The 13,024-nt window shown below is 45.2% G+C and overlaps 1 protein-coding gene and 1 long non-coding RNA gene across 2 annotated transcripts in view; one reads left to right on the forward strand and one right to left on the reverse strand.

Annotated features, from left to right (window-relative positions):
• Window positions 1–1,495: 1,495 nt before the first annotated feature.
• Window positions 1,496–12,725, reverse strand: MALSU1 (mitochondrial assembly of ribosomal large subunit 1). Its single transcript, XM_068152440.1, has 4 exons — window positions 12,512–12,725; window positions 9,746–9,924; window positions 7,170–7,251; window positions 1,496–5,875 (listed from the first exon to the last, which is right to left on the reverse strand). Exons 1-4 carry the CDS (start codon window positions 12,693–12,695, stop codon window positions 5,697–5,699), a joined length of 624 nt encoding a protein of 207 aa, XP_068008541.1. The 5' UTR covers window positions 12,696–12,725; the 3' UTR covers window positions 1,496–5,696.
• Window positions 12,726–12,864: 139 nt separating this feature from the next.
• The window catches only part of LOC137448185 (uncharacterized), a 52,824-nt gene continuing 52,664 nt past the window's right edge, over window positions 12,865–13,024 (forward strand). The window contains exon 1 of the long non-coding RNA XR_010988992.1: window positions 12,865–12,994. This is a non-coding gene — a long non-coding RNA (uncharacterized lncRNA). The remainder of the gene's footprint in view (window positions 12,995–13,024) is intronic.

Consider the following 13,024-nt stretch of genomic DNA (forward strand, 5'->3'; position numbering starts at 1 on the left):
ACAAAAACAAAAAAAATTCAGTGAATGTTCAAAAGATAGCGAACGATGCCAACATTCTGATAGCAGCAATGCCGTTTAGTTTTCTTTTACGATGGGATGAAACAAGTTTTGTGACGGTACTCTCTTTGGGAACAGGAGCAGGAAGTGATGGCAAGAGGCTGGGGTTGGGGTCAAATTTAGAAGGCTGCAAGAGGCTGAATTTTTTTTTTTTTTGTGCTACTTGATTGAATGCATGAACCCTTTGTGCCTTTGACCATCACTACCTAATAATGCTACATTTAACCATTTGCAGCCCATTTGGACTTTGCCATTTTGTTCAAAGAGCAAGCTTCATCTTCAGTTGGATAGAACACTCGATCTGTTAGAGCGCGCTGGAGGCCGCGAGGCTCTCTGCTGCCTGCAGATCACACCACACTGCTTTCAGTTACCACGATGGGGGAAGGTCAAACAGCGTTTGATCACGTTGAAAGATAAGGAAAGGCTAAGTTTACATATCCAGCCGCTGTTATGGGCCACACTAAGCCACTTTGAAGGTTTTGAAAACTATTAATGAGAAACAAAAAAAAAAAGAGAAACAAAACCAACAACCTCTCTAGCCTGGCTTATAATAGATGCAGCAGGATTTATGCACGTTCTGCAACCAACCATTAGAGGAGAAGACGACAAAAATAATACTTAAAAAAAAAAAAAAGAAAAGAATAACAAACCCAACATCAAAGCAACCATCAAAAGGCAGGGATAACGGGAAAAGTTACCAAATTTCTCTCTTCCCTATTTTCTTTTTTCCCCCCCCCTCACCCCCTTAATTTCCGAATGTAATTTGAACGACGATTGTGGTAATAGTGACACATTCAAGTTTCTACAATAAACTTCAGTCTACCTCAGTTTAAGAGAGAAAAAAAGTAAAAAGTTAAAAAAAAAAAAAAATTAAAGAAAAAAAATTAAAGAAAAAAAAATTAAAGAAAAAAAAAAAAAGAAAAAAAGGAAAAAGGAAAAAAAAAAGGAGACAAAAAAAAAAGAGACTTAAAACACAAAAATGTGGCAACACATGGTGCATAAAGACTGCTGTGCGTGTGCGCGCGCGAGCGAGCCCGCGCGCCTGTGTGCGTGTGGTCGAACGGAGCCATGCTATTACCTCTGAACTTTTTTGGGTGTGTTTTTTGGGTTGTTTATTTTTTTGGTTTGTTTTGGTTTGGGTTTTTTTTTTTTCTACCTTCTCGTTTGTTTGTTTTTTGGTGATTTATCTATTATTTTTTTTTGGGTTTTTTGTTTTTTTCCTTTTGGTGCATGAGATGATCAGAATCACCATGCTGCACTGATTCGAGGGGCACAACGAGCAAAAAAAAAAGGCAAAAAAAAAAAAAGGTTGGACTAGAGAGAAAAAAAAGAGTGGGGAAAAAGGAGGAAAAACAAACAAACATTTTGTTTCATCGTTTTTGTTATCTACCTCTTAGGTTCATGTTGAAATAGAGGCATTACTACATAGACTAGGTAATTCTTTTTTTGGGTTTTTTTTTCTCCCAAAGATCATTGTTGTACAGGTTAGGTGATTTTTGAAAATGGTCTGAAGTGTGTTTTTGGGTTGGTTTTGGTTTTTTTTCTCCCTGCATCTCTTCTTTACTAATTGGTTTAAAAACCACAAACTTATGTTGTAGTTTTAGCGAAGAAAAAATGAGTTCCTTCTTCTTCTTTGGTTTGTGTTTTGGTTTGTTTTTTTTGGACAGCGACCTTCATCTAGCCTTTAGGGTAACTCTCTTCTTGTTTTGTTTTGTTGCCACGCGAGTTTAAGGTTACTGAAGTATGAAAAGTCATAGCAGTTTTTTGTTGAGGCTTAAGTCAGTCTGACATTCCTTTCTGAACATTGGAGAAGGATTTGACTTTGTTTTCCATTTAAAAAAAGAAATGACGTTACCAATAGGCGCTGCATTTGCATCTGCTGATTTAAATACTGTCATCTCTTAAATTTCTAGACTTAGGGTTTTGGTTGTTTTTTTTTTTTTCTTTTCAATTGAGACTTGGTAATTTGGAGTATTTGGGAATAGCTAGCAAGTGAATACTGTAAGTGATTTCAACATCTACAAAGTATGGATCATTTTTCATCTGTAATGTGCCCCCCCAATGCAGCTCCACTTGCCAGATGCCTCTGAATGGAATAAAGAGTTTAACTCCTATCATCAGATTTAAGTTGTGTGGTTTTTTTGTTGCCTTTTTTTTGGATGGATTTGGGTGTTACTGTGTTGGGGTTGTTCTTTAATTAATGAGGCAGAGGGAGACTGTTCTAGGTATTTATGGGACTTTGATCAAGTTGGTTGTCTGTCCGTAACAATGACTGGATGAGGATGAAGTCACCCACAGGTATTTCATAGCTGCTAGGCTGTCCAGCAGCCTGGTTACAGTGACTGCACTTACCAATAGAAACAGCAACTTCTGTGGGTGGTAAATTAATCTTCTCCCTCTCATGTAACACTGCTATTCAGTCTCTGGTGCAACCTGGAGTTCATGGCTTTGGTCTTGGACAGATCACATAGGCTGGCTGGCTGCGGAGGAAACACATTCTGAACAGTCCTAACTCAGGGCAAACATTAATGGATCTTAAGTCTGAAGTGAGATCTGAATTGCAGTTAAATTTGTTTGGACTGTTTTTATCCAGTCTTTAGAGCTCTGAGTGATGAAGCTGTGTAATGAACACAGCCTTAGAAAGTCAGACACATAGAACCAGTTACAATAGCAAGCCCTCCTCTCACCACCCCACCAGACACACACCAGTTGCCAGGGAGGTGGTTGGAATGGATGGAATGGAATTAGAGCCTTGTGAATATTATGTGGAATAGAAATGAGCCCAGATGTTTAACTGAAAGCTGGAGAGGGAGGGCTCAGGGAATGAAGAATCATCATGAATAATGTAGTTCTGTATCTTATAGGGGAAACCCACACTTCTTTTTCAAATGCTTGTACCCTCCTACTTGTGGTCACAGCTCATTTATTGGAACCAGCCAGCAGAGTGAATTGATGTCTGCAGAAGACACTGCATAGGGTATTGCATTTCACGGGCACCTCTTAAGGTCATTTTTCCATGCCACTATTGAGCACTCTCTTCAGAAACAGCATCCCTGCCATTTGAGCAACACAAGAAGCCTTCCTCTGTGTGGCTGGTGCATTTGTGACAGCTAAACCCGGTTTAAGCATTTGCTTAACCATGATGTTTTTATTTGCTTCTAACCTTCCAAAGCTTTTTTCCTAAGCTGCAATTTCCAAGGCATGCACTCTGTGTATTAGCTGTTGTCACATGAAGGATGATCTCAACAGGGTCCTTGGGCATAGGATTTTTAAATGAACATGGCAAATTGTGGCTGGGCTGCAGCTGTTAGTAAAACTGATGGATGCAAACACTGCTTGACAATGAAGTGACTCAAACGCAGTGCAGGAAAATTGTGAACTGACGGACGTTCCACCCTGATACCTGTGTGTTCCGTTCACCTCATGATCAAGGGCTCTTGCACAAAGCCAAACCTTCATCTACTTCTATACAGGACTGAATGATCAACCTACAGAGTCTACTGGACAAACTGCTTGGTATTTCTATTTCACACAGAAATCACCAGAACTGAAGCCATTCCCCAATGCTTTCCTTCCAAAGGAGCTTTAATGTTGTGTGGTACTGATCATCCAGGTTGTTCATTCTTGGGTTCCAGCTTTTTAAGCAGATCAGGCCAAAAGCTCACCAAGTCAGACAGGCAACCTGGCTGGGGCACTGCAGTGGCTCAGCTCAGACTGCTTCTGGGGGATGAGGAAGTTCTTAAGCTATCTGTTCTGATTATTTGATAGCAGCCAGTGGATGTTTCATTATAAATCCTTTTCACAATGTGCTGTGGCAGTAAGTTCACTTTTTCATTTCTCTTACTCATTTTTTGTCTCCTCAGTTCACTTTTTTTTGGTCTTGTTTTATAGACTATTACCTTTTTCCAGCTGTAGTTCTGTCCACAAGGAAGCTGCTCCCCATTGCTTACTCTTCTTGGGTGCTCTTTCGTTACTGTGCTCTCCCAAGACAAGGTACTGCCCACAGTTCTGGTTACCAGATGTGGGTTAATACGATGGCATAATGTTTGCCGAACCGGCCTCTCTTCATCTAGTACTACCTGTCCTCAGCAGCACTGAAAGGGGAATGCTTTCAGGAAATGATCTAAAGTTACTCCTACATCTCCCTTCTAGGATGAAATACCCAATTTGGAATCCATAACTGTACCACAGCTAAGGTTACCTTTCCTCCATCTGGATTATTGACAAGCATAGCAAAGCATTTTGGAAATCTTTTTCAGCCCCACTATCCACCCCTGCTTCCATTTTATGGCCAAAGATGTTTTGTCTGTGCAGTTTAGCTCCTAGTTTAATTTGCAGAACTATCTGCTGCCTCCTATCAAAGAGCTGGTGAACTCAGGGGGAGTTTGAAATGGCTGGAGAAGGTTTTGAGGTTTACTGGGAAAAAACCCTAAAAGTGACCCCCACAGCTGTGTGCATGCTCCCTTCCCCCTGAACAACACAACCACAGGCACAAAACCCAAGATCACTTTGAGCGTTATGAACAGCAGCTGCTGTGCAAGGAAGAGATGGAGGCAAGGCTTGAAGTAGCCCATGGGTCTGTAGGAGAAAAAGGTGACTACCCTCAGGATCTACTTCCTGCTTCCCAGTTTATGGTAGCACACGCTCCATCCTGCAGCAGAAAGATGCATCTTGTCTTACTTGGACAAGGTCTGTTACTATCCAGAAGCTCTTCTGACCATGCAGCACTCAGCCTAAACACACTGAGCAGTGACTTCTGAAGGTGCTGAGCAGCTCACTAGCAGCAAGTAATGCTCACTGACCAATGGCTTCCTTTCCAACTGGTTTGGTCTTGAAAGGAGCTGAAAGTATTCACTGCCATAGCACATTGCCTCAGTGTCCTTTTCCAGCAACTAGGTGAGAGGAAAACTAGGAGAGGAACCAACTGCACACTTAGAACAAGCTGCATGTCTTAAAGTGAAGACAATGAATTGGAACTCTTCAGGATTTTATTTTTCATTATTAAAACCAGATTTGCCTTGGCTGAAAACCAGACTTAATGTTGTGTTAACTAAGACATTTATTTGTCACTGCTGCTCTTGGCTTTCATGTGCTCAGTAACACCAGTCTGTTTTCTTGTCTCCTTCAATTTGGAGCATGACTGACTTCATTGTGACCAGAAGCAAATGGCTTACTACAAGAAGCTGTATCTGGACTGTACTATTTCATTGTATTTCTTTCCTTGTAGCACTTAGATCTTTTTTGCACTGCTACCACAGGCAGGGCTTATAAAGATACTAGGAAAACAACACAGAGGCTGAGCATGAATTGCAGGGTAAGTAGTTTAAGCAGCTGTCTGCCCCACTCTTCTCACTGCAAACTCCATTGAGACAGTGACTCCTCCACAAAGACAAGAAATCCTTGTAACAGGATTCCTTCTTTGATTTTTTTATGGTCAGACTTAATCTTAAAGGTCTTTTCCAACCCTCATGATTGATTCTGCTAATTTTTGTAGCTTTGTGAGGGCTTTACCTATGCACATCTGCCAAATCCACTGCTTTGCACTGGTCAGCTGTAGTGACTGTTAAGTCAGCAATCAGGACTCTATCACTCTCGGATCTGTGATGCATGCTCAGTTATCTTTCCACTCAGCAGCTTCACTAAGTTCTTGTCTCAAGGTGGTCACTGCTATTAGATGTCAGTCCAAGTATAAAGTCGTCTGGTAGTGACTGTGACATCATCTGTGCTAACTGGTCATCATAGGAACCAAGAGTCCATAGCTTCTCCAACTCATAAACTTCTCTTGTCTCTGGCAGCATGAAGTGCGTAACTATGGTACCTGCGTGGAACAGAAACACACAACAGATTAACATGAACTGTACAGCACTGCTATACTTCCAGCTGCACAGTTTGTCTTCCATCCCAATTAGATAGAACAGGTCAGCTGATGGAGGTCTCTTAAACTGCTGACTCCAGTTCTCAAACAGTGCTAGGAACTGGTCAGTCCTTCAAAAGACTCCAACCAGGACAATGAGAGGGACAATACTCTGGTTTAAATTAAAGCATTAACAGAAGAGTAGAGACCAAAGAAGTTATGACTTCTAGGGCACAGAAAGAATGGGGCGGGGGGAGGAGAGGGAGGGAGAAAGGAGTTCCCTCTCTTAAGGCTGCAGGTGAACTCTTGGCTTTTCTGTATTATATAGCCAAGTAATTTTTGCTTGCTTCTCAGGTGTTTTTTACAGTGTAGCAAGTTCAAATTCTGCTGCAATAAGGTTTTTCCTACAGGTTTTCATCAATTCTGTGTAAACAATATTAAAGAATGTTAGTTCCACTATATTTCTAATGCATTTTTCCCTAGTTCTGCCCTTAAATTGAAATGGGTTTTCAGTTATAACTGTCAAAATCATTGACAGTAAAGTAACCAAGGTTACTAGAGCTAACTCGCTTTGAAGTAGAAATGCTTTCTGAATGCAAAGTCTTTTATGTTTGTGTGCAGAGTTCCACACTTGTAGCATGAAGAATTAAACTCAAGTTCTTAGGACTGAGGTTTTACCCTTGTCATGGTATCAGCTGGACAGTAGAAGAGTCTGTTCAGCACTTCACTACCAGGGCAGCATGCAAGGAGCCCCCACTCACTCAAACAGGGATTCCATCAGTCTGAACTGACTGAGGTAGCTTTTTATCTTCCTGCTACTGCTATGTTCAATTTATTATGGCCTGTTTTAGCCACTCGAAAAGCAGTCACTGCTTGCTTCTCAGTGCCAGTGATCTTTTGTGAAAATCTCTTTAGTCTCTCAACTGAATTCAAGCAACAACTGCAATTCCAAAACAGCAGAGTACTGTGAACTTTCCACAGCAACCCCGGCTCACAGGGAGATGCTTCTTCACCATGAGAGTGGTGAAGCCCTGGAATGGGTTGTCCAGGGAGGTGGTTGGGACACCATCCCTGGAGGTGTTTAAGCCCAGGCTGGATGAGGCTCTGGCCAGGCTGATCTACTGTGGGGTGTCCCTGCCCATGGCAGGGGGGTTGGAACTAGATGATCCTTGTGGTCCCTTCCAACCCTGACTGATACTATGCTTCCCTCAAAGAGCTTGTGTAGAACTTAATATTTATCAGGTTCACCAATATTTACCAAAATCAATGCACAGCCAGTCATCTGTCTCTTTCCCTTCAACATGAGTATGAGGATCGCCTTCTTTTTTGTGAAGCTTGTACTGAAAAAAGAAATGGCAGAAAATTAAGGACTTTGCATTTATTTAAGAACACTCCAACCTTACAGCTAACCTGGACCTTGCTGAGCTGTTTTAAATCTCAAAGGGTTAGATTACTTAGTGCTGGTTCTGGGGTCTGCACATGAAGAAAAAGAATAACATACCCAGTGGAAAATAAATACTGTTTTCTCAAGTGTATTTATTATCAACTCTAGAATCCTAGTGCTCAGAATTCCCATGCACCTCTCCATGAATTTTATAGGTGTCTGTTTGTTCTGAAAATGAATATTGAACACAATTGCTTTGCATGATGGTAGTCTTCCAGTTACCAGCTCCCTTTAGCTGTCATCACTAAATTTTAGTTCCTCTCAGATACTTTTCCTTGCTGGTTTACATTGGTTAGTTAAGGATGCAGAAATAGAGACACCAAGCTGCTTGTCTTCTCAGATGGAAGTAGGTGAAACAGAAATGTTTCAACCTCTGCCCTGAGGAAGGTGTTCAAACAAGCCTCCTCTCTGCTGTGTGCATGTTTGCAACACTCATTACAAAATGGGAGGGAAGCATGACCCACAAAGAGGTGAGGGAGGGGGCAGCTCCCAGCATTACTGCAAACACTCAGGACAAGGCAATGAGTTCCCTGTGCAACAGGGTGGCTTTTATGGGTGCCAGCTTGGGAGGTTCAGGTCTCCCTACCTAGTACATAAAGAACTTAGGCACCCACCAGAGCTGAAGAAATTTGACAGCTAGAGGTTTAAATACTGCCACTTTTGGATTTGGCCATTCCCTACTTGTTTCTTTACAAAACACAATGGAATGAAGACAACTGCATCTTCACAGAGCTCCTTTATTCAAATTTCTACTTCATTTCTAGCTGAGCCAGTCTCATGAAAAGAGACACAAAACCTTTTTCATGCTGAAACTGAAAAAACAAAGCCCCAAAACACAAGGACAAACCCCCTGCATTTCACCACAAGGAAAGGAGAGAAACTCCAAGCCTCAACCGGTGCTTTCTTCCATGAAAGACAAAATACAAAGTATCAGGCTCTTACAGCATGGCTGGCTAGCACAGGAAAGCAACTGCCACAAAAGGCACCTCTTCCTGCTCATTCCCACAAAAAGCTAGCTGCTGGAGAATGGTCCCAGTTTGCAAACCAGAATGGAGAAATTTCCATTCAGAACTAGTTCTCCCTTCCTTTCTTTAAGATACTAATGAGCCCAGCATGCACTGCCATCAGCTGTGTAACAGAGGCTGGAAAGGCTGATGTCCTCTACAAGTTTCCTTCAGCCCTGTCTTTAAAAAGAGTGTAATGGTGAACAGATTCTAAAAAAGCCCCTAGTGGCTCTCCATGGGGGTTAGCAGGGGTAAGCAGCAGCTGGGACTGCCATTTACAAGCTACTGAGAGAAAAGCAGGGAGGCCTCACACTACAAATAAGCACTTCTGCATTTTAACTTAAACCATGCACTACTATAATGTTTTTGGTGCTGCAGTGGTAAAGCTAGCCAGCTGCCTAGCAGTGCTCCTGAGCAGCTGAGCTGCTTTACATTTTATGCTTCAGCTTACTTTTCTCCTAGAAACCTCGGCAAGTACCCGAGTAGTCGACCAGGCTGTCCAGGAGGCCACCACACCTCCCCAGAGGCTCTGCCCTGGCAAGAGCGCTGCCGTTACAGCCACCAGAGGGAGCCACGAGTTGCAGCACAGCCAGAGTGGGCGCTGTTCACCCGTCTCTCCCAGCCTGCTGATTTAAGACTTGCAAGTTGTGCAAGCAACAGAGTACCCATTAAGCACTTTAATACATTCAAATCACACTAATAAAACTTGAGGCAAAATTTTAGTTCGCAAAGGCGCATCGTCTGCAGAGAACACGAGAAACTCCCTTCACCTGCTCAGAAAGGCACTGAAAAGCAATACCCTCTCCTCTCCTCCTTCCCCTCAAGTCTCACTGCTGACACCAGTGGGACTGGAAGAAAGTAAAACCAAGAGCCAAAGCAAAACGAGTTCAAGAAGTGAAAGAAAGGTTGTGAAAAACAAAGGTAAAGTACAGGTTTAAACAGAGAGCTGACTGAGATAGGGGCTAGCTGTATTTCTTGTGCTGTGCTTTGTAACCTGGCAAGTTTAAGGATTAGGTTTGGGGAACAGTCATATTGAGCTATGCTGAATGAGTGGGAACAGCTTTGAATCTTGCTGGATGGAAAACAAAAGTGAACACAGGTCACAGTCACCACTTTACATTACTCTTGTTTTGGCCACCAAACCATGCTAGTGTCATTGCTGTTCTAAACACCGAGGTCTGCTCTGAAAATAACTTGTCCACAGCCTGTGTAGTACTGGTAAGGTAAAAAGCACAGGTAGTTGGTAGATGCAGTCAGGACAAGGTGACACAAGGACAATCAGTTTCATCTTGCCTAGTACACCCCTCCATGTGCAATGCTGGGGAAACTCCTGTCACATTTGAAGCCATTCCATAAGCCCGGAGTGTGCAGCAGTAACTGTCTTACCATTTTCAGCATGTAATGCGCCATTGCATGGAGATGCCGTGTTGAAGAGCCACTCACAATTACAAAATAATTGCAATATTGTATTTCTGGAGGTAGCTGGATGACACAGATGTCTTTTGCATTTTCTTGCCTCAGAAGAGACACAACAAAGTCAATGTCGAATGCTGGAAGAACAGTGTCTGGAACAGACAGAAAAAAATACAGTGGCAATGTATCTTTTTAGTTGCAAAAAATCAACCACTTCAGAAGACACAAATTGCAATGGACTGAATTACAGCCTAAGGTAGCTGCTCACTATGGAGTTTGGTTTGACACTGACAATACAACATGAACTGAAGACTTTAAAATATCATTGGTGAAACAAAGTTGAGAACTAAGCACTCACCTGACAAATAACATTGATAAAATCTGATAAAGCCTGATAAAAATCGCTGGATATACCAGTTAGCAAACAGCAAACTTTCTTTTAGACAGTTTGCTTTTTTCTTGTTGTTAGTACTTAAGAGTCGATGCCATCATCATCATCATCATAGCTATTGGTGGACAAGAAGCTCAACATGAGCTCTCAGGGCGCACTTGCAGCCTGCAAAGCCAATCAGATCCTGGGCTGCAGCAACAGAAGTGTGGCCAGCAGGTCGAGGGAGGTGATCCTCCCCCTCTACTCAGCTCTGGTGAGACCCCACCTGGAGTACTGCATCCAGTTCTGGAGCCCCTATTGCAAGAGGGATATGGAGGTGCTGGAAGGTGTCCAATGAAGGGCCACAAGGATGATCAGAGTGCTGGAGCACCTCTCCTATGAGGACAGACTGAAGGAGTTGGGGCTGTTCAGTCTGCAGAAGAGAAGACTCCGAGGTGACCTCATTGTGGCCTTCCAGTATCTGAAGGGGGCCTACAGGAAGGCTGGGGAAGGACTTCTCAGGATCTCAGGTAGTGATAGGACTAGGGGGAATGGAATGAAGCTGGAGGTGGGGAGATTCAGGCTGGATGTGAGGAGGAGGTTCTTCCCCATGAGTGGTGAAACCCTGGAATGGGTTGTCCAGGGAGGTGGTTGGGGCCCCGTCCCTGGAGGTGTTTAAGAGCAGGCTGGACGAGGCTCTGGCCAGGCTGATCTAGTGTGGGGTGTCCCTGCCCATGGCAGGGCGATTGGAACTAGATGATCCTTGTGGTCCCTTCCAACCCTGACTGATACTATGACACTAATATGATACTTCAACAAACATTATTAGAACAACAGACTGAATTAAAAGTATTTCAGAACAAGCCTGTGATTAACACATGGCAATGAAGTTAAAATCTTAAGTAGATTAAATCAGCATATTGAAAATGGAGCCAATGTGATGCAATGTAAAGCTACTTTTTACCTTCACACAGAGTAAAGCCACTACTTTTCCCCTAGTCTGTTCTGCCAGAGGATTATGATATTGTAGACAAAGCTTTAGTCCTTTAAGTTTCAGCAAGCCATCTTAGAAACTAGTAAATTAGTGCAACTACCTTCTGTTCACACCATGAAATGAGTTTAATTTGTCCTGATTAGGTACATGCAAGTTGTGTGCACACTTAAGGTGTAATCTGAATGTCAGCAACGCATGCCTGCTGCTATGAAGTGAACGTTTAGTGCAGAGAGAGCATGAGCACAAACCCAAGCTTTGTATTTACCAATATAAAGAAAAAGAACAATAGCTGCATATAATTACATGCATGAAGGGGGCTATGAAATTGGATCAGATCTCTCTAAATTAAAGCCTTTGAGCTTAGGGACTCATGCACTCTTTCAGCTTTTGCTGTGGTTACACATGCAGAGAATTAGCAGTGGCCACAGCTCCTCCAGATGCAGTGGTTACAAAAGTTCAGTATTTGCCTGGTAGCCACATGTGAAGTCTCCAGTGCCTAGTTAAGAGAATGAATGCTCTAAACAACACTGACATGCTCTGCCACACTGAACTGTCATGGTCAGGCCTAGGCTAGAAAAGATTTGTAGAACAGCCACAACAAACCAGCTTGGTGCACACAACGCTTAACACCTATAACCAGCCACAGCACTACTAAAACTCCTCATCTATGCGAGGAAATTTCTTTCCAAGCATCTATCAAAGAAAACCACCGCCCTCACAAAAGCATTCTAGCTACCGAGAGCCCACTTTACAGCAGGCCTTCAGAGGTGATGCTGCTTCAGCACAAACGCCGTGACCCTGAAACCTGTGGTGTCGGCCGAGATTAGGACGATGCCACCGCCCTAGGGACCCCGGGGTCCTCCCGCAACTGCAGAATGCGATTCCACTCCTCCCGAACAGTTACTTCCTTCACAAGGCGTTACGCTGCGCGAAGGGAGCCTCTCACGGAGCTGGAGGGCGCAGTGCAGAGCCGAGCGCCTTCGGGCCGGCGGCCTCCTTGCCGTGCCGTCTCTCGACCACGCTCGGGCCTGTCAGGCCAGCGCCCCCCCTCGCCTGGGAATCGTTGGCACCGCATCAGCCTGCGCTGCACGCCGCGGAGGTGCCAGCTGCGAGGGCGCTGGCGCAGCGCCGCACTGGCGGGAGGCTAGGGGGGCTCGACACTCGCTCCCCAGCATCTCCTGTGAGGCCGCAGGCCCGCGGGGGCCCTCCGAGGACACCTCGAGAACGGTCAAGCATGACAGTCTTGACAGAACCAGGCTGAAGTCCCGAGCAGGAAATCAAAAGACCCACGATCGGTGTCGTGCACCGAGAGGACCCGCTGGTTTACCCCGGCAGCTCGGCCTCAATAGCTAAGCCACAATTCTCCGGGCCCTACCTGCCGTCTGCCGCCGCTCCACCGCCACCGCCCCCAGTGCCCCGGCACCGCCGCCTCCCACCCCCGCGCAGCTCCTGTGGGCAGCTTCGACCACCCGGGGGTGCGGTTGAAGCCGAAGGGGGCCCGCTGGCGCGGCGCACAGAGGCCGCAACAGCCGGCGGCCCACACACACCGCCCGCCACATGCCCGCCGCCGCGCTCCGGCACCGCGGCCCGCCCCGCTCCCGCACGCCGCCCAGCGATTGGCCAGCGGCGCAGGCGTCCCTCTCGTCTCGCTGGTCCATCCCGCCATCAGTCGGGCAGCGCCGCCGGGCGCGTGCGCAGGGCCTGGCGCGTAGCGGCGGCCGGGGCCGGGCCGGGCTCGGGGCCGGCCGGGCGGGAGCCGGGGCAGCCCCTCAGGGAGCGGTGATGTGCCGTTCCCGCCCCTCCGCCGTGAGTGGCTGGATAACCGACGGTGGTAGCAGGTGTGCAGAAGTGAGCCCAGGTAAATCCAGTTGTGTTTTCTGGAGCTTAT

Source organism: Melanerpes formicivorus, unplaced genomic scaffold, assembly GCF_026170545.1.
Source record: "Melanerpes formicivorus ecotype bairdi unplaced genomic scaffold, bMelFor1.0.p_v2 SCAF_23, whole genome shotgun sequence".
NCBI classification, from domain to species: domain Eukaryota; kingdom Metazoa; phylum Chordata; class Aves; order Piciformes; family Picidae; genus Melanerpes; species Melanerpes formicivorus.

What these genes read in the sequence shown, in the direction of transcription:
- MALSU1 (XM_068152440.1), bottom strand. Translation starts at nt 12,695, where the DNA reads ATGTGGCGGGCGGTGTGTGTGGGCCGCCGGCTGTTGCGGCCTCTGTGC. An exon ending in CGCATTACATGCTGAAAATG is followed by an intron (nt 7,252 to 9,745) that starts GTAAGACAGTTA and finishes TTCTTTTTTCAG; the next exon opens with TACAAGCTTCACAAAAAAGA. An exon ending in CTGGCTGTGCATTGATTTTG is followed by an intron (nt 5,876 to 7,169) that starts GTAAATATTGGT and finishes TGTTCCACGCAG; the next exon opens with GTACCATAGTTACGCACTTC.